At 37.8% G+C, this 26323-nt stretch overlaps 2 protein-coding genes across 32 annotated transcripts; both read right to left on the reverse strand.

Annotated features, from left to right (window-relative positions):
* Positions 1-1619: 1619 nt before the first annotated feature.
* On the reverse strand, positions 1620-9134 carry LOC140762169 (uncharacterized). 25 transcript variants are annotated; one of them, XM_073099897.1, is made up of 6 exons: positions 7072-9134; positions 6707-6742; positions 4992-5041; positions 2704-2818; positions 2375-2566; positions 1620-2305 (listed from the first exon to the last, which is right to left on the reverse strand). In XM_073099897.1, the coding sequence occupies exon 1, from the start codon at positions 8763-8765 to the stop codon at positions 7632-7634; it is 1134 nt and encodes a 377-aa protein (XP_072955998.1). In that variant the 5' UTR covers positions 8766-9134; the 3' UTR covers positions 1620-2305; positions 2375-2566; positions 2704-2818; positions 4992-5041; positions 6707-6742; positions 7072-7631. The 25 variants fall into 25 exon arrangements, with proteins under 25 accessions (XP_072955998.1, XP_072955952.1, XP_072955990.1 ...); XM_073099851.1 differs by having other exon boundaries at positions 2642-2818; XM_073099889.1 differs by having other exon boundaries at positions 1620-2046; positions 2246-2305; positions 2375-2818.
* Positions 9135-14465: 5331 nt separating this feature from the next.
* LOC140766712 (uncharacterized) lies at positions 14466-23931 on the reverse strand. Of its 7 annotated transcripts, none has more exons than XM_073106311.1 (5): positions 22353-23931; positions 20023-20227; positions 18291-18755; positions 18051-18209; positions 14466-14894 (listed from the first exon to the last, which is right to left on the reverse strand). In XM_073106311.1, the coding sequence occupies exon 1, from the start codon at positions 23601-23603 to the stop codon at positions 22470-22472; it is 1134 nt and encodes a 377-aa protein (XP_072962412.1). In that variant the 5' UTR covers positions 23604-23931; the 3' UTR covers positions 14466-14894; positions 18051-18209; positions 18291-18755; positions 20023-20227; positions 22353-22469. The 7 variants fall into 7 exon arrangements, with proteins under 7 accessions (XP_072962412.1, XP_072962419.1, XP_072962405.1 ...); XM_073106318.1 differs by lacking the exon at positions 14466-14894 and adding an exon at positions 14989-15007; XM_073106304.1 differs by lacking the exon at positions 14466-14894 and adding an exon at positions 15869-16096.
* Positions 23932-26323: the final 2392 nt, after the last annotated feature.

Here is a 26323-nt window from a genome sequence, read left to right on the forward strand (position 1 = left end):
AAAATTTGTTGAAATAAAACACTGTGGGATGATGCAATATGGGAGTAATCGAGTCAAGAGCCTGACCTGTCCGGCAATGATCCGAAGCAAACCGGTGGTGCGCGATCTCTAGAGACTAGAGGTGAGCGACGGAGGAGGCCGAGGGCGATCTCTGGAATGAAGAAGGAGAGGAGGCGAGCCATGAAAACCCTCATTCTTCTCTTCTATATTTTGTCCCTTTTATTTTTTATTGACCATTCTACTAATATTGCTATAAATAGAAAGATATAAAAAAATAAAGTAGGGGCTATTAGGTTGACGACCTATTAGGCTTACGGGCATAAAATATACAACAAACATATGGGCTCATGATTAGACGGACGAGCAGGTAGACAGTGTTGGGTTAATTGCGGGCTTCTAGGTCGAGTTGAGAGGGCAAAGAGCTAGCCCATGCCACCCATTGGCAATTCGAGCTCAGATTGAGTTGGGCATGTGCGAGTTGCCATATGATCATAAAGATGCTAAAATTTTTAGTGATTCCGAAGTTGCTGGAACCTAAATACTTTAGCAGTTTTAACAGCATCGACCACCTCTTGACTTGCCCTTTATAGGGAAGGATTTTGGTAATTTTTGTAGCTTATAATTTTAGTAGCTAGGCACTCTCTCTCCTATGTGGAGAGTGAGAAACCTAAAACTAAAGTCCCTTGTTCACTTTTGGAATAAGACTAATTTTAGAATAAGTATTCTAATTTTAATATAGAAGAAGAGAGTTAATACTAATATAAATTATTCTATTATTTGGTTAAATACTAGAATAAGTAGTAATATTTATATTTGAGATGACATAAAGTTGATATTAAAATATTAAAGCATAGTATATTTATATTGAGAATTGTTGATGTTTTATACCAAATAACAAAAATATCCTTAATTGAATGTAAAATAGTAATAATAATATATAATTTTCTAAAATTATAATAGTTTTTTACTAGAAATGTAGACTTAAAACTGTTTTATATATCTACATAAAGACAAATACAAATTTATAAATACGTGGCAATGTGAATATATAACCATGTAGCGAGTAATAATATAGACATATAGCCATATAGTATATGACTGTGTGGATATATAACTGTGCAATGCAAAATAATGCTGACATATAGTCATGTGGTGCATGATATGAACATATAACTATATAGTGCATGACAGTACAAAACTTATATAGCTATTGTAAGAACTTCTATCCTTGTACTACGTTGCAATACGAATATAATAATATATTTATATGATATAACTGCCTTTTAAGATAAGAAAGAGATGAGAAAAAAAATCTCAACCGTAATTAAAATGATATATAATTAAATGGTATTTAATCTAAAAACAAAAATAATAATTACAAGTTATTATTAAATTACTTTTAAATTGTCTAAAATAAGATAAGAAAAAATAATAAATTAATATATCAGAAAAACCTAAGTTGCTGTTTAAAAGACTTTATTGAAAGAAAACTATTTCTATTCCACATGTGAATAGAAGCTAAATAATTCGAACCCACTGTTTAAGTAATATTACATAGAAAAAGTCTTGACTTTGCTACACAGAAACCGTACAAGAAGAATTGCTAGTTAGCCTATGTATACAGCAGGTTTGGAATATCACCTCCACTTAGAACAAAATTTACACATCCCAGCTGCCTGTTCACCATTTGAGTTAATAAAACATCCATACAGGAACTGGCTTTGCTCATCAAAGCAGAAAAGAAAGTGAAGCGAAAAGAAGAAAAGAACAGATGCTTTGCTAAGGAACTAAAAATCATCCTCTCTTGACAATTTAACCCGACTGCCCGACAATAAAAACCATCTATACTAAGAACAATATCCTTAATAACCAAAGAATCTTATCATGATTGAGAATGTCATCTTCTGGAAAATGTATATTATCTTCTGCTACCAAACTGAACCCCATCTTCCTTATGGTGGTCGAACTTGTAGTCTTCTTTACTTCATCCTCACTTGACTCTCATCTGATCTCCAACTTTCATGCTTCGATGTTTAATAGGAGAATCTCAACATGGAAAAAGAATATTAGGGTTAAACTTCTTCGGACAGATTTTCCTTATCTCAGTTGACAGCAATAATAGGTGGGATAATATTTCATTTTCATCCTTGTTTTGAAGTGAACAAAAAGCAAATAAGTTCATAAAGTTTTCAAACATCAACATACTACAAATTGTCCTAATCTCATTTCAAGAAATAGAGATTACCTCCAAAAGTCCACATTGGAGCTATAATGTAATTTTCCAGGTTTATATTGCTCCAAATACCTAGAGAAAACATGAAGAAATGTAAATGTGAAAACATTCAAAAGTTACCTAAAAACACAAGAAGATTACCATATACTGTTGATGGCTTTGATGTGCATGGTCAAAAAGACACCCTTCTATCTACCAGGTTTCTCCGCATACAGAGGTAACGTATTTCAGTCACTAAGACTTCAATACGTATATCCAAGAATCAGATTTCTCAATGTCGGGTAGTGCTATATGCTTTGATTTCTCTTCTTTAATTCTAGAATGCCGTGCATCCTATGATATTTAAATGCTTCTGTTAGGAGCCCACAATTTATTCTAACATGCACAGCACAGCAGTAACTGCCTCACCAAGAGAAGGAAACTGTGAGTTATCATGCTAAATATTTGCACTAGAGAAGAAGTCATCTCGCCTGGTGCACCGCAGAATGGTCAGTGCCACATCAGGGCAATGACGTTCCAATAGAATTTGTGCTATCTTTGGATGTATTTTTGGGTCGGCAAACTATGGAAGATGGCTGTTTCCTGCTGTATAAAATAACTAAAATATGCAGGTTAATCCTAATCAGCACTGGAATTTAAAACAAAGATCCTAAAATACTTGCATTAGTAAATCATACCCCTTGTTATGGCATATACCTAGAAATATATAGCAAAGTTACTGTTAATAAAATGAAAGATTTAAATAACAGTATTAACAAAACTTGTCTATACATCCACTACAATATATCCTTTTAAGGTAGCTAATGGCTCTAGTTTCACGTCAATCGGATGTTTGAATAAAAAGATATAATTAAAATAGTGGAGTAAGGTCAGAACGGGATAGAATGGTAAATATCCAATATTGCGGCAGTCGTCGGAGGGTGGCACAATGCCAAGGATGGTGGTGGATGGCCGTAGGATAGAATGGCTGCTAAAGGTAATGGTAGTTATGGATTGGAGATAGAATTAAGGTTTCTAACTTAGATCTACTCCTAGGAAAATAAATGACTATGATTAACTTACTTCTACCCCTAGATTATCTTACTCTTACTCTTAAAATAAACTCAAGACTAAAATAATTTCTCAATACTTTGATACTTGGATTAATAAACAAAAAAATTCAGTCACTATTATATAGAGGTCAAATACAATGAGTCCTACTCGAACTTAGCCTTAAAAGATTATACGACTCGAACTAAGACTTACCTTATAGGCTTATATGACTTAATTGAACTTGTATTAATGGCTTACATAAGCAGGAATCATTTAAAAGATAAATATGCTCAATCCATCGGAGTCCAATATCCTCATGATATGATTTAATCTGACTCGATTCGTATCATTGCTCATAGTGTTTCTGCTTCAATTCTTTAGAATTTAGTACTTAAGTTAATTAGGCAACCTTACTCTTCTTCAAGTTGTGAGAGAACTTGGAGAACTGATTCTTTTATCCATTCAATTAAAAGGAATAAAATAACTTCACAGAGAATTGAAGATTTCGTATATGTGCAAATTAATAATCGCCCTCTGTCAAGAAGGTCTTCAAATTATGTAAAAGAGGAGAACAAGATGCGGGACATCAGGAGAGATTCTTATGATTCTTTTGACGGTGCAAAAATATTAGAGTTTGTCCATCTCTTAATTAATGAATCGGATTTGAAAACTATGAAGATGAATGACCTACCTTATGTTGCCTCCTTACTTTGTAAAGATCGTTAGCTTTTAAACTTCTATGGTACTCAGTTACTTAGAAATATTTTATGGCTTGTATTGATAATTCTTATGGCATTTTAGAATTTGTACACTTCTGATTATCTTTCAATCTCTTATTATCTCTAAATTCTTATGAATACTTCTCATGAATACTTCTGACTACAAACTTTTGTTTTAGATTTATCAATAAACTATATATATTTTATTTACTTACAATTTCATTCTGTCATGTCTTATGTTGTGTCCGTGTCCTATTTTTCAAGATTTGTTGTGTCACCATATTTGTATCGTCTCGTGTTCGTGTTCGTATTTTATTGGTTAAGCCCTATGCCTATCGCTCTTTGTTATGATAAGAGGAGTGCTATACAAATTACAAATTATCCTATATTTCATGAACGAACCAAGCACATCAAAGTTGATTCTAGAGTAATTAAAATTTAAGTCTTTGGGATTTGGGAAAAAAATGACTATTCTTTGCTCTTCCATGATCACAGCAACATACTTCTCTCAAGAACATAGTGCATAGAAGAGTATGTTCGATGAGTGAGTAGTATTTTCATTCTAGCATGTTTGACAAAGCCTAGTTTTCTGCTTTTCCATTGTATTTTTAGTCAGGTTTGACAAAGTCTAGTTTTCCATTTAAATGTTCCAGCATTCTGGATCAACTGTCAGGTCAATGTTTCTTTCTAAACAGAGAGCCATAGAAACAAACAACAAATTTTTGTTTAATAAAATTCCAACCAATTAAACTAGCAGACAGCAACAAGAAGACCACAAACCAGCTACAAAAAGTACATGGATGAGTAAGGAATGAATCAGCAGAAGAAAACACTGTAGAAAAAATTCATAATTGTTCTACAACTGTTCATTAGTTCTTACTCTAATGTTCCAACAAGCTCTTAAAATATAGTGGCATAAATGATGCGCAGATGATAACATCAAGTACAATTGCATCATGTCCATAAATCAAACAAACAGTAGGAAAACAAGAGCAAGTATATATTACCCGTGGAGCCTCAGATATATGACCATCCAGTATATTCAAGTACCCAATGCCTAGTTAGTCCAAAGGTTGCAGAAAAATCATCGATTAGATATTGCCACTCCCTCTTAATATATAGTGGTATAAATGATGGACAGATGATAACATCATGTACAATTGCATCATGTTAAATCAAACAAACAGTAGGAAAAACAAGTGCAAGTAAATATTATCTGTGGAGCCTCAGATATATGACCATCCAGTAGATTCAAGTACCCAATGCCTAGTTAGTCCAAAGGTTGCAGAAAAATCATCGATTAGATATTGCCTTTCCACATCCGGTCTACTCCAAAGTCGATCAAATAGATAGTATAGCAATTGAAGGCAAATTAAGGGAACATTTGGAAAAATCTATAGGCAACAAAATTTGTACAAGATAATTATGCTGAAGGGTACTGTTGCTTGTTTAGAAACCACCATATCAGACCACGTAAGTAAAGCACATCAGCAACAGCTCGCAAATTTTGAGGATATCCATTTCTGTTGCCCTCATGTATCTTTAGACAAGAAGAGTGATTGTGAATTTTCATCCTGTAAAGGTGAGATATCAACATCATCTACTCCGGTGTATTGAAAGGCGGTCGTGGATTACGGACAGTCACTCCACTTCCTAACACCTTGGCAGGGTGAAGTATTTCAATATATAAAAAATTTAAAATAATTATCTATGATATATAATATATTATAATATAGCTAAATATTAATACTAAAATTATAAGTAGCTAAAATAGAATCATAACGATTTCCTTTTGTCTCATTTAACAATCATTGAGATTCTAAAAAAACTAGAAAATTGAAAGATCCCCATACTACCCTTTAGTACTACTTCAAATGCATTTATTTATAGTAGGGGTAAAATTGGAAACATAGAAAAAAGCTTGAAAAAGAGAGTAGAGAGAGTGAGAGATAGCTCAGCATCTCGTCGCCGGAGAGAGAGAGAGAAAGCCGCAGTGGAAGAGCGAGAAGGGTAAGGGATGCAGATGAGCTCGTGTTGCAGCTACTACTTAGGGCAAAAAAGGAAGATCAAGTGAGAGAGAAGATTGAGGAGATCGATATCATTCTTTTTAAAGTTTGCCGAAACCCGACCCGTGTCTAACAGGCCGCTGGGTACCAAAGTGGCCCGCTTCGAGCACTAATGCGGGCAAGCCGCATTGCTACTTTGTAGGGCGGCTAGCGGCCGCCATTACCGCTTTTCAAAACACTGGTTTACTCTTCCTTCAACATTACTTTGCTCTATTTTAAAATTTGCCAATGGTGCTCAATGAAATGTCTGGGATCATTTGAGTCAAAAGAATCTTCATAACTTTTTGAATAGTCAGACCATGCTTGCTTTACAGCTTCTGACTTTCTTTCAAGTATATGCAAGTTCAATTATGCAAGATTAGGAAAGCATGATTGTAAACCTCCACATAACTGATGACAAATACAACAAAGCATGACTTTCAAATGCAGTAGAAACAGATTGAAAATGCAGAATACATCATGAGAATTATCAGAATACTTGACTAATTTCCAAATACTAAAACTCTGCAAACACTTCCAAAAATAAAATATCACTATATTAGTTTCTGTATCAGCAGAATAAACATTTGATATGAGTATAAAGTGATTAGTGACATTATGCATGTTAAGAAAAATTAGATAAAGGAAAATATCCATGAAGGGTTAAAGGGATTAACCTTTTTCTGAGAAATTGTATTTCTCCATCAACACACCTGACCAAACACCATATCTTCTGTTATTCCTCACAATCAATGAAAATGAAGTAATTAACAAACCCAGAAGCAAAAGATCGAACAACTAGAACTTCAATTTTCAGGTTTAAATGAAACCATGAAGTGGAAGGTGCGTAAAAAAAAATTATGGGCCCTTCACCAAAAAACATTACAATTAGCCAAACCCATGAATGTTCCTTCGTCAAATTTGTTAGAACTTCAATTCACTTTTATCCAGAAGCAGTGTAACTATGACAGCATAAAGAAAAATAACGAAGTACATAACACACGGTAGAAAATGTAGAAATATAAAAGATAATCTTTCTTACCCAACATGAATATGGCCTAATCCAACTAGAATAAAAAAATTTCTGTTCTTCCTCCATTCCTAAACCCTAAAAAACTAAATCTACGACTCTTTGGCATATTGCTGAACTAGTTGGTTTGGTTAAATTGCGACGCTTAAATTACAAAAAATGATTGCCAAAACCATAGCATGGAAACACTGACCTTCAAGCATGATGCATAGATAATACCTTATTCACAATGCGATAAGCAAGCATCCTGACTCTTTGAGAAAATGACAACCAAGAAAACCCTACTTGAGCGGATGAACGGTAGAAACAAACAACAAGAAAGAAACCCTTTCACCCATTTTCGTCAAGCATCTCATCAACAAATTAATTAGAGATCAGGATCAGGAAGGATATCAGTAGATATAAAAGAGCAGAGTAACAACAAATTAATTACCAGAAAGGAAAAGGAGCTAATTAAGCCAAAACCCCTGCTCCTCTTAACACACAGTAAAAGGTAAAGAAGAAAAGAATATATAGAAAGTGATAATGCAATCGGGCTAACGAACAGGTAGCAAGGAAGGATCGACGTCTAATCAGTTGCTGCTGGAAGGCAGAGTTGATGAGGTGGCAGCAGAGATACTGTTGGTCTTGGAAGTGGGGACGGTGATGGCTTTAGCAGAAGAGGATGTCGTGGGCCTGAAGGCTCTCATGGGGCTGGCGAAGGCCCAACCCCATCCCCGATTGCTACTCCGAACGTGGGAAGTCGCACTGGAGATCCTAGTGCTGCTGCTTTCGAGATCGGCTGTGGTGATGCCAAAACCTCCCAAGAATCCAGCGCACTTCACCCTCCGCTGCTGCTCGTCATCCAAATGGAGGATGATCTTGTTGTGCTTCGCCTCCCGGTGGGATTCCACCCTCCTGAGGGTGCAGTCGCCAAATCCCGTTGACAGCCTCTCCAGAAAATCCCCCGAGAAGCTCCGGCTCCCGCAACCCACCGATCTTGATCTGGACACCTTCCTCCCAAACGACGGGCTTTCCGCCTCCGCTCCTCCTCCGTGGTCTCTCTTCGGTGTCTTTGCCTCCAACTTATAAGCTACGGCTGCCTCCAACTGTTGCTGCTCATTCTTGACGTCTCGATCCGGCAGGCCGCCCGAGGAGGACGAGATGGACCTCCTTCTAGTGCTGGCGTTGCCATTGTTGTGCGCTGAGGAGGAAGAAGTGGCGGCGGAAAAGGAAGAGGAAAGGTAGAGGAAGGACCAGAAGCTCTTCTTCCTGGGGCTATCGAAGGCAGCGGCATCCGCCATGCCGCCGTCCCCGAGCGGCCTCGGCGCCACCGATTTGCTCCTCTTCAATAAGAGGCTCGCCGAGGAAGAGGTCACACTAGAGGTTGAAAGCGTGCTGCCGGTGGTGGCCTTTTTATTGTGATGGCTGCTGGTGGCGCCGAGGAAGCGGATCTTGCTCCGGCTGGCGACACCATTACCGGAACGAGCTGGACCGGGGATGGGTGCGTCGGAGCGGAAAGAGTGCGGAGAGGATGGCGAGGAGGAAGGAGGCGGATGAAGGGGGAAGAAGGGGCTGGACTTGGAGGAAGAGACCAGCTTGCCCAGCTTCTCTTGAAGACAGGAGGCACATATTCCGCCGGGGTTGTTCCTGTATGGGTGCTCGCTGCAATGCATCCCTTCCCCAACATCGTCCCCACCAATCACCGCCACCCCTTTCTCTCCCATTTCCCCCCTATCCCTCTATTCCTACCTCGCTATGCTGTTTGTGTGTCTTAATTTTTTTTTGCCTAACTCCTCCTCCTTCTTCTTCTTCTTCAGATCCTAGAAGAGGCAAGAGAAATTATAGATGAACAAAAGAACCAAACCAGAGATGAACGGAGAACTCGGTGAAACGCAAGGGAGATCCAGGAGCTAGAGAAAAGAGAGCAGAGACGGATAGGTAGTCTTCTTCTCAGTCCTTGTGTGTGCCTGATAGAGAGAGGTCAGAGGAAGCTTGTTTGTTTGTATTCTCTTTTCGCATTTGTTAATTGTAGCTAGCAAAGTTCGAGACAGATAACCACGTGGAGAGCAGGGTCATTTATGTACATTAGGTATGCAAGAACCGTATGGAATGCAATGGACCATGGAAAAATGTCTCACCCTAACTTAAAGTACAACCGAGCGGAGGGGCGTGTTTGTTCACCCCTCTTGTTGTTTCCCAGACCCAGCAGATGCATTGACATTTGTCACGGAGGATGCCTCTTCGTAGACCCACTCAGCGATAGCTATACGTGATTGCAGTCGGTGTGTATGTGCACTCTTCTATTGTTTCTTTCCCAGCAGATATGTATTAACATTTTACACCGATGTCTCTTCTTCGTACACTCGCTGACCGATACCTATACACGAATGCAGTCTAATTCTTCCATATTTTTAGGAGTTAATAATTAATAATCGTTGTAACCTTCTCCCGCCTGATTTCTAGATCTTCAACTAGATCCGATTTCACTGAACCCTTTTTTTTTTTTCTATTTTAGAATTTCTACGAGACAGTAGGTGTTTTTGACCGGAATAGACTACTTTTAAATTTTATTTACTAAAATATATTATATATTAAATTTAATATCAAAAGCAGTGTACTTCGCTGATACTCTAACTAGAATACAAAACTATTAAACATTTTACTCAACCAAAAGTAAAATACTAATCACATCTATATTTTTCAAGTAAAATCAGCAGTATGATTAGAATTCCTATAGATATGCTATAGATATGCACAAAAACATAAAATTAAAAAAGATATCAGTTTTCTACGCTGACTAATTCACAAGGAATTTCTTCAGTCTGATTGATTGTAGTGATGACTAACTTAGATTCACCCTCAAGATTGAATCATCAAGCTGTCTACAAGCAGCAAAATCCATAGCATATACTAGGGCCAACGCCTCAGCTTTAAGCAATGAGTTAACAGCCCAAGGTTTGCGCACTAGTAAACATCAGAGAACCCAGGTGATCTCTGGCTATCCGACCCAACCCCATCCCTTTGGCTTCTGGCTTCAAAAACACCATCCACATTTATTTTAATAATCTCATCCAGAGTTCATATCAAAAGTTTTATTTGAGGAATTGAGATAGTTCTTAGAAATAAACTTCATTTTATTTGACTTTTAAAATTTAAAATAATGAAAAACACATAGAGGATTAAAAGTACTATCATATAGTGAAAATGGGAGTCGTATGATATATGGATAGATTCACCCACCTACACGTATCTCCCCAAATCTCTTTTTCATCGGCGGACCTCACTCCCTCACCTCTTTCCCCTCCTTTGGAGATCCCTCCCATGGCTCTCGGCCTCCCTTAATGATTATTCCCCTCCTTAATGACCACATTGTCCCAAACAGAACCCCCCCATTCACTATCTTGTGCGCCATCTCGTCATGGACAAACCCTTCAACATTGGTGACCTTAAGACAACACTCACCAAGGCTTGGAGTTTGGAAGCTTGAGTCCACCGAAGCTAACTATCTCATATTTTGTTCTCTCATTTCAGATGGAGTCTAGTTTAGTGGCTCATAGTCAGGCAACTGAGATTTGTTTGTGTTAGCCCTGTTCCTCCCAAGTGCCTCGGCAGGCGAGTAGTGTTTCAACTTCTACGGTTTTTTGGTTCAATTATGTCGTTTATTGCTCAAATATCTCTCTCATTGCATGACGCTTCAACTCGCCTTCAGAGTAGGTGAGTCGGCTTTCTTAGACGCTCATGACACATCCAAATAGTTAAGATTCGACATCTCTAAACCGTTGATTGTTTCCCTTCTAGTTTTCTTATCAATGAAATCATTAAAGAGATCTCGATGAAGTTCAAACGTCTTTCAAGGACTTGCTCCTTCTGTGGTATAGAGGGGCACAAATTTGCTAAATTCTCCATCGAGGGGAAGTTGGTAGTTAAGATTAATTGTGCAAGATTATCATTGCCACCTCCACCTGAATATAGAATGCCTTCTAAGTTCTAAAGCCTCATTTTTACTACTTGGGCACCTCGCTGGAGTAGTCCACCGATAGGAGACTGCGACTGAGAGGGTCTTCCCTTTCCATAGTAGTTCACTCTCCATCTACTCCAGCCATTCCAGACAGTGAGATCTATCACTCTCAACCCCCATCGACTTGTGGCCAGGCTGACATGTCAAATGCTAAGCTCCTCTTATCCCCTCTATTAAATGCCTTGCTGTGGTGCTGAAATCTAATGTTGCTCCGAAGTATGCTTTATATCTAAGCATGTGACAATCTTCATTGTCAAGAGAATCACCCCAACAAATCTCTTGGCCCAGACGAGATGAATGCAATCTTCTTTTAATAATTTTGGCCTACCATGCAGAATGCTATACGTGTTGAGGTGACCCTATTCTTTTCTAGTGGCATATTGAACTTTGATCTTAACCAAACCTGCATCATTCTTACTCCAAAAAAGGAAGCTCCCTTCACTGTCTGTGACTTTCGATTGATTAGCTTATGCAATACCCTCTATAAGCTTATATCTAACCTCTTTGCCTCCTAGATCAAGCTGTTCCTTGACAATACTATTACCAAGTCATAAATTGCCTCCATCTCTAGTCACTAGGTCCTTGATAATAATCTCTTGGTGTAAAAGCCGGTTAGCTACCTTAAGAACACACCCAGTCTTCTTGACTCTTTCTTGTTAAAAGCTAATTTATCCAAAATATTTGATAGAATCAAATAGAGAGCTTCATTATGGATTGCTTCAACTTTTTGATTTCCCCAATCAATTATTTAAGTTTATCCCCGCTACTACTTCTCTAACAAATAATTTCTTTGTGCCCTCTTGGAGTCTTAGGCAAGGTTGCCCATTCTCGCATTACCTCTTTATCCTGAGCTCAAACTTCTTCTCTCTTCTCCTTCGTGAAGATCTCAAACTGCATAGGTATAAAGGCATCAAACTCGGAAGAGGAGTCCCTCCTATTTTGCATATTATATATACAGATGACCTGTTACTATTTGGATAAGCTTGTGTTGGTGAAGCCTCCAAGCCTAAGCAGGTTATTAAAGCTTACTGCATGGTTTTGGAGCCAAGCTATAAATTATGAGAAGAGTGCTATCCATTTCAGCAAATGCACTATCTCCGCTCAATGAATGAAAGAATTTTCCACCCTCAAGGTGAAGGCTTTAACTGATGAAGACTAATAACCGAGGAACTCTCTATTCACCCCGATCGATGGTCGCTGCTTTCAAATTTGTTGCCAAGAAAGTTCAAAGTAACTCTTGGGTGGAAGTCTAAGTTTCTCTCCCACGCCAGCAGACTCAACCTGACTATTCTGAGTGCAACTTTAGTTTATTTCATATCAGTTGTACTCTTCCATAAATTGCTTCTCTCAAATCTGAACCGTCTCATGTGGGATTTTTGGTGGGGTTTTCAGCAAGGCGGGAAACATATCTATCTTAAAGCTTGAAAATCTCTATGTAGACCCAAATGTAATGGTGAACTCAGCATTAAATCTCCTTAGGTGACTAATCGTAGCCTGACTAAGTTTAAATGGCGTCTTTTGAAGCACAACACTAGCTTCTGGGCTCTTCCCTTAAGCTAAGCTAAGATATTATCCTAACTCATCATTTTGGCAGGTCAAAACTCATCGTGGGTGTGGGTGTCGATCCCGCAGATTCCTTTGTGGGTGGCTCAAGATGGCCTGTGGGAAGCGGATTCTCTATCTCTGTGAGTTTGAATCCTTGGTTTCCTACTTTTGGTCTATTGAACATCTCTCTGCCTTTTTATATCTCAAGAATTAATGATCTAATCTCTAACAGAGAATGAAATAAATACTCTGTCCATTTTAAATATCCAGATCAATTCGGCCTCCTCGACTAGGCAAGATCGCTTAATCTGGTCTCTGTCTAACATTGGGTGAGTTCTCCCTCAAGTTTGTACTTTCTATCCTAACCAATGATGACTGTTCGAGTTCTTCCTCAAATGACTAAAATTATGGAAAATGGTGGGGGCAACAAAGGTTCCATTTCTAGAGTTAAGATATTATTTTTGGAAATGTCTCTCGGATGCCATCTCGGTCAACTCTAGAATCCATCACATCGCCTTCCTCATCTGGACAGCTGCTGCCCTATCTGCTCTTTTGAGCCTAAAATATTTCATCATCTGTTTGTTATTTGGTTGCCACTTTGCTAGGGCCGGTGTGGTTTGTTAGTCTTCTTGGTTTTAGGGTGGCATTTCCTTATCTTATGCTGGAAAGGTGAATATTATATGTTGGTGTTGAGTTGGACTAGAAATTTTATGATCTTGTATTCTCCATCTTGTGTGGTCGCTTGAGAAGTCTGTAATGCTTGGATTTTTAGGTGAGAGATCCTTACATGTCAGGTATGATTCGTATGGCTTCATCTTTGACCATTAGCGACACGAGCATTCTTAGTCAGCCCTCTTAGTCATCATCATGTGCATTAGATCCATTTAGTCCTTCTGAGTGCACTGAAGCCTGAAGGTGGCTTAATTTGGCAGGTGGATTTTTCTGAGCATGATGGTTTATCTCATGGTGTTGGCATCTTCGTTTGTTCTCATCTTGACAACCTTCTTCTTGGCAAATCAATCTTTTTGGAGCACCGTGAGAGTCTTTGATGGGTGAAGAAGCTCTTGCTCTTTTATGCGGCCTCAAGGAGTTAGTTGCTTCAGCCAAGGAAACTCATGTGGGTTTGCAGTGACAGTCTTAGGGTAGTTAATGTCTATAGCATCAATGGATTATCTCTCCCTACAGCAGGTCCGGAACATCACCTCCACTTGAACAAAATTTACACATCCTAGCTACCTACCCACCTGTTCACCATTTGAGTTAATAAAACATTCTTACAGGAACCAACTTTACTCATCAAAGCAGACAGAGGCAGGGGGGGGGGGGGGGGGGAAAGAAAAGAACGGATGCTTCACAAGAACTAAGATCATCCTCTCTCGAAAATTTAGTCTGGTTACCCGCCAATAAAAGCCAACTAGACTAAGATTAATGTCCTTGACAACCAAAGAATCTTATGGCTCGTCTTCTGCTACAAAATTGAACCCCCATCTTCCTTATAGCGGTGGAACTTATATTCTTTCTTCATTTCATGCTTCGATGTTTAATAGGAGAAAAAGAAGATTAGGGTCAAACTTCTTAGGGTTCAGTTAACATCAATAATAAGGTGAGATAATATTTAGTTCTCATCCTTGTTTTGAAATGAACAAAAAGTAAATAACCCACCAAGTAATAAAACATCTACACACTACAAATCGTCCTAATCTCATTTCAAGAAATAGAGATTACCTCCGAAAGTTCGCATTGGAACTATAAATAATGTAATGTTCCAGGTTTATATTGTTCCAAATACCTAGATAAATCAAGAAAGAAATACAAATGTTAAAAACCTTCAAAAGTTTCATGGGAAAAGAACACCACAAGCTATATATTGTTGATGGGTTTTGACGTCCATTGTCAAAAGGACACAAGGGGAGGTACTTCTCTTCATCAGAATTCCAAGGCAACCCAATCCAAAGCATTCTATTGCAGGTTATTCCGAATACAGAGGTAACAAATATCAGTCACCAAGGCTTCAACATGATATATCCAATAATCAGATTTTTCAACGTCAGCTGGTGCTACATGCTTTGATTTCTTTTCTTTAACTCCGAAGCAGTGCATCCAATGATATTTAAATGCTTCTGTTAGGAGGCCACAATAAATTCTGACACACACAGCTCAATATCTGCAGAAGAGAAGTCATCTCGCATGGTGGTCAGTGCCACATCAGGGCACTGACATTCAATAGAAGTTGTGCTATCTTTGGATGTCTTTCTGGGCCAACAATCTCTGCAAGAAGACGACTGGCTTCCTGCTATAATAAAGAACCAAAATATGCAGGTTAATCCTAATCATATTTGATATTAAAACAAACATCCTATGATACTCGCAATCGTAACATATACCCATTATTGTAGCATATACCTGAAAATAGCAGAGTTCCTGTTAATAAAATGAAGTACATTTGAACAAATGTATGAACAAAATTTGCCTATACATCCCACTACAATATACAATTTAAGGGCAAGATCATCCGGCAAAAAAATGAACTATAAGGCCGTCAAAGAATTATATATTTACAAGAACTAATGTGGATATACTGGATTGTGCACCAAACAGCGCTATTACATGCACAGTTGACTAAAAGTAACCAGATCCAACCTCAAAGAGACTATGACCTAAGTTTGGAATGAGATGATGGTCTCCTAAAATACCATAATTCATATATGTCTGCTATTTCATATTAGGTCTAGCTCAGCTTGTTGAAATTCTGATGTTTGGTCGAGGCTCGAGAGGAACTCAGACTTGTACCGACTGTAGTTTTCTGAATAGTGTGAATTTGTTCATCATTTCAGCATGGACTCTTGTGCTAGTATTATACAAGACGTTTCTTCAAATAAGTGTCATGGAATTCTTGGTTCACTATATTAAACTCGATTACTTACATTTGTGCTCTCTTATAAAAGATTTTGACTCTAATATAGAGGGGCATTAATGTCATTGCATGCGGATAGTCCACCCCTACGTTGGGATATCCAAACAAAGGACTGGATCGCATCTCCATTGCCCCGTAGAGTGTAACCCTAAAAGTGGACGGGATTAGATGGTGAGTGGCTAGTAATCCCATTGTATTAGCAAGCCCATGGGCTAAGCGTACAGGTCACTAATCAGTAATCACCTATTTTATTGAGAATGTGGAAAAAAGTAGGGATGTTTGGTTATATTGTTCTAGGGAAACCATGTTATATTAATCTTAGATCTAGATTGGGTTTAATGAAAAAGGGTTGGTAGTTACAATTAACAAAATACAATTTAGATTTTGATGCTTTCAGAAAACACAAAAAAAATATGCTTCTAGGTTGTTTAGAATTTTGGGATCTGCCATGGGCTTGTGTCACCCGCCATTCGCCAGGTACCAAGAAACGAAACCCCATGGCCACTATCACACCCACACGCTTTTTAGTCAATTGGGCTGCAGATCTTGGTTGCCTCTAGGTTAACCATGAACACCTTCTGAGCAGCAGAAAAAAGAGAAGTGAGGGAGGAGGACCCAAATTCTGAGATAGAAAGAAACAACTCTGTAAATACGAATATGAAAACACAAAAACTAAGACTTATATAGGATTGTCCAAAACAGAAAGGTAAAAACTTCGTAACCAAATGAGCAGTACACTAAGTAGCTTGTCTTCCACGTTACCTTATCCACTTATGTATCAATTGTGCGGCTCCAACGCAGCTATCATTTCTAGGTCGCACCTAAGAAATTGCAACTGTACACACGGTGACATGCCGATTCATGGACAGACTTTTATAACACTATGCTCCAATTTACTAATATGTTTATTCTAAATAAATTTTATTATTAACTAAACAACTTATTTTATTTTATTATAGTAATTCATTATTCTCTCGCATCTTATTCTATACAACTTTTAAAAGATAATTTAATAATAACCTATAATTACTATTCTACTCTTAGATTAGACAATACTTAATTATACATCACCTCACCTACAATTAAGATTATCTTTCCACATTATCTCTTCTCTTATTAAATACCTGTCATATCAACTATAGTTTATATTTTCTTTCTCATTTTCTCTTCTTTATTTCCTCTAATGCATAATTATTTTACATAAATAAAGCCCTCATTGCCCCGTAATACCTCTTTATATTATTTAGTACATGAATATTTTATACAGAGTACAGACTTATAATCCTATATTACTTTATAATGCCTCTTTATATCATCAGTGTAGAGTTATTTAACATAACACAGGCTTGTAACCCCACATTATTTCTAGTGCTTATTTATATTGTTTAGTATATGATTATTTTATATAGTGTAGGCTTATAATCTCGTACTGCCCAGCAAAGTCTCTTTATGTCCTTTAGTGCACAATTATTTACACAAAGTGCAGGTTTATAATTCCACATTATCCCTATAGAGTCTCTTTACATCCTCTAGTGCATGATTATTTTATATATATTATAAACTTATACCCTCGCATTACGCTATAATACATAATTATTTTTTCATACTGTGGGTATATAAAATATTTAAGTTCACAGCTACAATAAAAAATATTATTATTTTAGAAAAAAAATTATTTACTACTACTACTTTAATGTATACTCAAAACTATTTAGTTTAAAACATCACCGATTCCCAATACAAATTTATTATTTTTTAATATTTTAATATTAATTTTATGTCACATCAAATACCATATTACTCGTTATTAAACCTAGTATTAGCTCTCTTATTCTTTAATGAAAAATTAAAACATTCCACCGTTATTCTAGAAGTGATGGCAGGATCATATGTTTTGACTCTTAAACAATATAATATCCTAGACCATTTGCCGAAAGAGAGCAACTCCCTAAAGAGTAAAGACTGAGAGTGGCTAGAATTTAAAATCGCTAGATAGTATATACTTGCAATATTAGTAGAACTGTTGGTGGTATTTCAGTCCTTGGGATTCGGGAATAAAAAAAGAGGAATATATTCTTTGCTCCTTGATCACCACAACATAGTTCCCAATTAGGCACCTACCACAAGAACATAGTGAATAGAAGAGTAGGTTAAATGAGAAAGACGAATTGAGTTTTTCATTTCAATGGTCCGACATTCTGGGTCAACTTTCAGGTTGATGTTTCTTTTAACAGGGAGCAACCAAAATAAGCAAGACAAAATTGATTAATAAACCTTTAACCAATTAAACTAGCAGACAGAGCAACAAGAAAACCATAAACCAACAATGAACAGTATATGAATAAGAAATCCGAGGGAATCAGGGCAAGAAATCGTAATAGTTCAACTGTTCATCTGTTCTTACTCTTAATGTTCTAACAAATACTTGATATATACTGGTATAACTGATGCTCAGAAGAAAACATCATGCATAATTGCATCATGCCCAAAAATCAAACAAACAGAAGGAAAACAAGGGCAAGCACATATTACCGGCAGAGCCTCAAATGTATTATCACCCAGTAGAAAGAAAACTATGGATTCAAGTCCTGAATGCCTAGTTAGTCCAAAGGCTGCAAAAAAATCATCCAGTAGATATTGCCATTCCACATCATGTCTACTCCAATGTCGATCAAATAGATAATATAATAACTGCAAGCAAATTAAGGAAAAAAATTGGAAAAGATTCTATAGCAACAAAATTTTGTACAAGATAATCATGCAGAAGGATACTATTGCTTGTTTAGAAACCACCGGATCAGATATTCCATGTAAAATTAGCAACAGCAGCAGTTTGCAAACTTTAAAAGGACATCCATTTCTGTTGGCCTTATCTATCTTAGACAAGAAGAGTGACGGTGAATTTTTATCCGGTAAAGATGAGATATTGACATGTATCTACGCTTTCCTTGAGGTAAGAGTTTGGCTGCTTTGGGATCCCTATATCTGGAATGTATCTAAAACAGTTACATTACTCTGCTATATTCTAAGATTTGTCAATGCTTGCTTAATGAGAAGTCTGAGGCCATTTAGACCAGAAGAATCTTTGCCGTTTTTTGCAGTCAAGGCCATGCTCACTTAAACTGCTTCTGACTTTCTTTCAAGTATATGAAATTTCAATGATGCAAGATTAGGAAAGCGTGACTGAGCACCCTCAAGAAGCTCATGACGAATACCACAAAGCATGACTTCCAAATGCTGGAAAACAGATTGAAATGCAGAGAAAATATCAGAAAACTTGAATAATTTCCAAATTCTAAAACTCTGCAAACACTTCCAAAAATAAAAATAGCACTGCATTAGTTTCTCTCTCAACAGAATAAACATTTAATATGAGTCTAAAATGATCAGTGACATTATGCATGTTAAGAAACATTAGATAAAGGAAAACATCCATAAAGGGTTAAGAGGGATTAGCTTTGGCTTTTGCTTCCTGGGAAAGTTGTGTTTTTCCATCAACATACCCAGACTAAACACCATATTTTCTGTTATTTCTCTCAATCGAAGTAACTAACAAACACAAGTGAAATATCAAACAACTATAACTTCAATTTTCAGGTTTAAATGATACCAGAAGTGAAAGGTGTGTAAAGAAGATTATGGGCCCTTCCACCAAAGACAATTATAATTAATTGGATCCATGAAAGTTCCAGGGTCAAATTTGTTAGCTTACCTGTATTAAATGGTCACAGTGGTCATCATAAACGTACAGCTCTTTACAATTGTTATCCTTAGAAAGATCTTCGCTGCCATACCATTTTTCTTTCTCCTACCCCTCTTCCTCTTCCTACTTCCATTAATCTCCGACATTCAGGTGGATTATTATTAATTTATTATCTCCCCAACAGTCAGGTAGGCTCTCTATTTCTCTCTTGCATGTTGTTTGCTTTCCTTAAGCCAATGTGCCTTCAGACTTGGACAATGGACTGAAGTAATTAGCTTTACACTAGTTCGGTCAAATAAATAAACTAGGCTTATAATAAACTCAGACTTTGATCTCCATTCAGATTTCCATGTGCTTTGGACCATTATGGTCAGATTTACTTTGGATTAAAATACAAGAAAAATATTGATTTGATTTGTAAGTTGCTGAACATAAGCACTTTAAACATTGTCCTAAATAGTTCAGCAAGGTTGTAAGGGTCATTTAGTATATGAGAATATATAGAGGAGTCACTCACATATTCTCTTCTGTACATACTGCCAAATTTGACTAGCTGAAGCTAATCTTGAGAAAAGAAACATATATATGCAGGATCTAATAATAAGATTCATAAGGTACTGGCACAATAAAGACGAAGATATGATCCCCAGTCATGCAATATTTTGCTTGTCTTTTTATTTCATCAGCATGTACATATGTAGCAAAGAAAGCATGTTTCTGAATACCAAAAATAGTGAACAGAAAAAAAGTTATTTTCAAGCACTGTTATAGCAGCTCTAGCAAGAGTGTGCAGAAGTATACCAGCTTTGCATTCATTGTCCTCTCCAAGAGTTGATGCAAGTCATGAACTTGAGCAGCAAAAGTTTCCCTAAATAACAAATCTTTAACTTCAGGAACACTGGAAATGGCAGTTAATTGCATGGCAAAATTTTGAAATAAACACAACCTGGATTTCATTGCTTCGGCTCCAACTCCATCTGCACTTTTGTCAAGGCACTCTTTTTCTCTTAAAGTAAAGGAAAAAAGAATATAGAAAGATGATGTCAAGCTAAGAAAATATTTAAACCATTTTAGGAAATACAACTCATGAAGTTTATTCTAAACAGGTTCTAAAGCATTCTCTACTTATCTAGAAGAAAAGCAAGACCTGGATCACCCGACACAGTATTCTTATGTCAAGGTAAAACTAAAGAATTTATTGAAGAAGGAAGAATGTTAAATGTAAGCAAGAGTTACTGAGTATCTGCAACATTATTTCCTTACTAATGCTAAAGGATACAGTGGCAAATCAAAGAGACAAGATTATTCTCCAGTGCAACATCAAACAGAGAATTTATACATTGACTATCAGTCATAAATCATAACATGATTCTACTCTCCTTGAAACATGACATCTTGTTTTTCAGAGATTATACGACCATCTCTTCATTACAGTAGAGATGGAATCGCACTCCATTTCCAGCCATAGGTATGAATGTTCTACAAATTGGGCATACTCCACATCTGACATCATTCTGTGCATAAAGAGGCATGCCCACATAAGGTAAGCACATATTGCACATAACATCCACAGCTACTCAGATCTCTAGTTGCCCATCAGCGCTTAAATTTTGGCTTCATTTCATAATTCAATTAATCTAAAGATGCTAAATGCTCCAATCCATGCTAATGTTATTAGCACAATTATGTTTAGCATGTATCTCAAATGTATAGACAATTAGAGAAGCATAAGATTGGAATTCTTGATAATTCAAACTATGAAGAATTAGCAATAAATTTACAGATCAAAATGCAACCACTAGCAAAATAATGAATTTACTAAAAATAAGCAAGAATCAGTACATCTATATTCTATATATGGTTTGGCAAAGATAAAACAACATTGGCACAAGTCAAGTCTTCTACAAAGCATGGACATCAGTAACATGACACAGAACTTCGGTAGGGAGGCACATGGGACCGCCTAGTTAAGACTCGAGAGCCAATAGAGGAGGCTTTATATGGTCTGCGAAATGATGTAACTATTATCAACTTTTATAGAGTATTTCCACACTTAGCTGACTTTCTGTTACTTATATAGAGTACAGCACAAATTTTGGGAGAAGATAAAGAGGGGCAAGTTATATATTTGAAGCAAGGCAAATGAATTATGAACTGACAAGCTAATACCATCAGTCACAAAACCTCCTTTCCGGATTCAACCTAGCTTCTATCTCGCACATGGTCTCTCCGGTATCCTCCATGGCTCCCTTCCACATCCAATTGTCCCTCAAGAACCTCCAATATGGGTAACAGCATACATGTAATATTTATGATGCTATATAGCTCAAGAAGCTCTCATCTATTCTACCCAGCAAACATCATTTCTTCCGGACCCCTCATATCAGTCAATTGACGGTTGTTTAGCTTAACCACACTTTACCATCTTTGGAAGCTGTTCCCAAGCTACCATCCTTTTCCTAATTTCTATATAGAAACACAAGTTAAGTCAGGCAACCTTACTTCGCTGTCAAATCCTCTCATCTGTTATTTAGTTCAACGGAAGAAAAACCATATCCTTATCAGCTATACATTCTTCCTCCATCTTTTCAATTAGTAAGGAGAGGAGCAAAGGATGCTTGACACTGCGGCTGCTCATCCAAGCTTCTTTTTTACTCAGAAGCAGTCTAACTATGACAACATAAAGAAAAATAACAAAGTACATAACAAACCGTCGAAAATGTAGAGATATAAAATTAATCGTTCTTACCCAACATGAAAATGGCCTTCCTAAACCCTAAACCAAATCTATGACTCCTTGACATATTGTTGAACTAGTTGGGTTTGCTCAAATTGCGATGCTTAAATTGCAAAAATGGTTGCCAAAACCATAGCATAGAAACAGTGAGCTTCACATGTATGATGCATAGATAATACCTTATTCACAATGCGATAAGCACGCATACTGACTCTTTGGAAGAATGACAACCAAGAAAATCCTACTTGAGCGGATGAGTGGTAGAAACAAACAACAAGAAAGAAACCCTTTCATCCATTTTCGTCAAGCATCTCATCAACAAATTAATTAGAGATCAGGATCAGGAAGGATATCAGTTAGATATAAAAGAGCAGAGTAATAAAAAATTAATTACCAGAAAGCAAAAGTAGCTAATTAAGCCAAAACCCCTGCTCCTCTTAACACACAGTAAAAGGTAAAGAAGAAAAGAATATATAGAAAGTGATAATGCAATCGGGCTAACGACGTCTAATCAGTTGCTGCTGGGGGGCAGAATTGATGAGGTGGCAGCAGAGATACTGTTGGCCTTGGAAGTGGGGACGGTGATGGCTTTAGCAGAAGAAGATGTCGTGGGCCTGAAGGCTCTCATGGGGCTGGCGAAGGCCCAACCCCATCCCCGATTGCTACTCCGAACGTGGGAAGTCGCACTGGAGATCCTAGTGCTGCTGCTTTCGAGATCGGCTGTGGTGATGCCAAAACCTCCCAAGAATCCAGCGCACTTCACCCTCCGCTGCTGCTCGTCATCCAAATGGAGGATGATCTTGTTGTGCTTCGCCTCCCGGTGGGATTCCACCCTCCTGAGGGTGCAGTCGCCAAATCCCGTTGACAGCCTCTCCAGAAAATCCCCCGAGAAGCTACGGCTCCCGCAGCCCACCGATCTTGATCTGGACACCTTCCTCCCGAACGACGGGCTTTCCGCCTCCGCTCCTCCTCCGTGGTCTCTCTTCGGTGCCTTCGCCTCCAACTTATAAGCTACGGCTGCCTCCAACTGTTGCTGCTCATTCTTGACGTCTCGATCCGGCAGGCCGCCCGAGGAGGACGAGATGGACCTCCTTCTAGTACTGGCGTAACCATTGTTGTGGGCCGAGGAGGAAGAAGTGGCGGCGGAAAAGGAAGAGGGAAGGTAGAGGAAGGACCAGAAGCTCTTCTTCCTGGGGCTATCGAAGGCAGCGGCATCCGCCATGCCGCCGTCCCCGAGCGGCCTCGGCGCCACCGATTTGCTCCTCTTCAATAAGAGGCTCGCCGAGGAAGAGGTCACACTAGAGGTTGAAAACGTGCTGCCGCCGGTGGCCTTTTTCTTGTGATGATTGCTGGTGGCGCCGAGGAAGCGGATCTTGCTCCGGCTGGCGACACCATTACCGGAACGAGCTGGGCCGGGGATGGGTGCGTCGGAGCGGAAAGAGTGCGGAGAGGATGGCGAGGAGGAAGGAGGCGGATGAAGGGGGAAGAAGGGGCTAGACTTGGAGGAAGAGACCAGCTTGCCCAGCTTCTCTTGAAGGCAGAAGGCACATATTCCGCCGGGGTTGTTCCTGTATGGGTGCTCGCTGCAATGCATCCCTTCCCCAACATCATCCCCACCAACCACCGCCACCCCTTTCTCTCCCATTCCCCCCTATCCCTCTATTCCTACCAAAACCTACTGCGAGCTTAGCTGTTTGCGTGTCTTAATTCTTTTTGCCCAACTCCTTCTTCTTCTTCAGATGCTAAAAGAGGCAAGAGAAATTATAGATGAACAGAAGAACCTAAAACCAGATGAACGGAGAATACGGTGAAAGGCAAGGGAGATCCAGGAGCTAGAGAAAAGAGAGCAGAGAAAGATTAGGTAGTCTTCTTCATTCTCAGTTTTTTTTTGGTGCCTGCCTCTGCCTGATAGAGAGAGGAAGCTTGTTTGTTTGTATTCTCTTTTCGCATTTGTTAATTATAGCTACCAAATTTCGAGACAGATAACCACGTGGAGAGCAGGGTTATTTATGCATAGGTATGCAAAGACGGAACTATATAGAACGGACCACGGAAAAAGTGTCTCACCGCAACTAAGTACAACCGAGCCGAGGGAGTAGAGGCAGCGGCGTGATGACTGATGACCACCCTCTTGGCTCTTGTTGTTTCCTGAGCAGACGCATTGACACCGATGTGTCTCCGTAGACCCACTCCACTCAGCGACAGCTATACATGAATGCATTCTAATTTGCTCCTATTGATTTAATAATTAATTAATAATCGTTATGATCTTCATCCGCCAGGCGCCAGCACAAAGATATCTCCTTCAACTAGATCCGATCTCACTGTGAGAACTTTTCCTTCTTCTTTTTTTAGCATTTTTCTCGTTTCCAAAGAGCCCACAAATATTATCCTTGGCATTCACATCAAAATTATTGGAAATATGAAACTAGCAACTGTCAAAGTATGTCAATAATTGATAACACTTAAAGATTGTAATAGAAAGAAAACTTTTTTTTTAGCAACAATCCGTAGACCAGCTTAGTTCATTTCATAAAATCGATTACAGGTCCCATAAAAGGGGGAGTGAGTCCAGATTTTACAAGATTCATGTTGAAAAGCATAACCCCCGCTAGACCATGTGCTTGGAAGTTATTGGATCTGTCAGTGTAGAGAACACAGAACCCTTGGACCAAACCTGATCCTCCTCCCTATTTACACCGTGAACAATCAATAAAGAATCCTGATCCGTACCTTCTTAGAAGAGTAATCAGTGTTGATCACTTTCAAGACTTCTAGTAGGGCCAGGGTTTCAACGTAAGTAGCATTAATGCACCTCTTAAGAAAATATGATTTTACCTAGCAGCAGGAGTTGGGATATTCATAGATAAGAGATACCAGGTTAGCGGGGCGTTGCACAGGCGGCAGCCAATGAAGCTTTTCAAAATATTACATATGATGTCTAAATAAAATATAAAATTATATGGATTAGATCAATGATATCATGATCTATATTTTTCATAATATGACTTTCAATAGATTCAGATTCTATTTAGGAGAAACTACGATTAAATTTGATAGATGGATACAAAATTAATAGATAGTATTAATTCATAGTTTGTTTTAGTTACCTCATAATTCTTTGTTGTATTCTATATGAACAGACTCTTGTGGCTTATATCTTACATATGGATGAATCAATGATTATTGAATTTGCTTCTATCTCTATCTCCCCTCTTTCTTATCCTCTCTTCTCTGTTACGTCTTTCATCTAGCCAGACACCCTCCCCGCTCAAGGGCGATGCTCATTCTTTCTCCTCTGTCTACCGGTCCTCTTAGTCCCTAAGATTTGGTCTCTTTTTTCCTTCTCTTTTCTTCTAATCGTAAAAACATCTACTCTTGTGCCATCTTTCTACTATCCACACCGTTGCCATCGTCACCTAGATCTTCTCGCCCCTACTACTAGCTACTGCCCATGCCAAATCGCAGCTTCATCTTCCACTAGTCCACCCCCTTAGATAGTTCCTATCACTATATATTACCATTATCTACGTATGCAATATATATATTTTCATTCTCAGTGTATGCGATGTGTACGTATGTTAAACCTATTTTGACAATTGAAGTAATACCTATTTTGATTGCTGGGATTATTATTTAACCTAGTTTTGACATACTATACATGCTTTCCTAAAACATGGTTACCGAATATTAACACTTCTTTTGTCTGCTAAAATTACCATTTTACTTTTTAAATCTAGTTTTGACATATTATACTTATCTGTAAAGCATGATAAGAAATATTAACGTCCATTTTGACTGTTAAAATTATTAATTTCCCCTTTGGACCTGGTTTTACTTAACATATTATACCCATTTGTCCTAAAACATGGTTAAGAAAAATATTAACACCTAGTTTAACCATTAGAATTACTATTTTGCCTTTTAAATTTAATTTTAACATATTAAACATATTTTTCATAAAACATGGTTAAGAAATATTAATATATGTTTTGACCTAAAATTACTTTTATCTGGGTATTGCTCATTGGTTATTGTTCATCAGGTACTGCTTATTGATGGGATGGATAGATTATATAGAGAGAGAGACAGTTAAATACATTTTAACTGACTTACTTATGTCTAAAATTACTTTACCACTTGTACTTACTTATGACTAAAATAAAACTATTAATTATTTTTATTAAATTTGACCCTATATATTTGCTGCATCATCCTATGAGCGCACTCATAACACCTAAAGTTAATTAATGATTAATTAGTGCACTTATAACACCTAAAGTTGATTAATGATTAATTGATAGAAATAGAAAACCTTAATTAAAAAATACACTCCACATAATATATCATGCTTGTTAAAACAAA

Source organism: Typha angustifolia, chromosome 1 (genome assembly GCF_048772165.1).
Source record: "Typha angustifolia cultivar Huaian chromosome 1, ASM4877216v1, whole genome shotgun sequence".
In the NCBI taxonomy this organism is placed as follows: Eukaryota; Viridiplantae; Streptophyta; class Magnoliopsida; order Poales; family Typhaceae; genus Typha; species Typha angustifolia.

Coding starts and splice junctions, on each gene's coding strand:
- LOC140762169 (XM_073099981.1), bottom strand. CDS start 8,765: ATGGGAGAGAAAGGGGTGGCGGTGATTGGTGGGGACGATGTTGGGGAA.
- LOC140766712 (XM_073106311.1), bottom strand. CDS start 23,603: ATGGGAGAGAAAGGGGTGGCGGTGGTTGGTGGGGATGATGTTGGGGAA.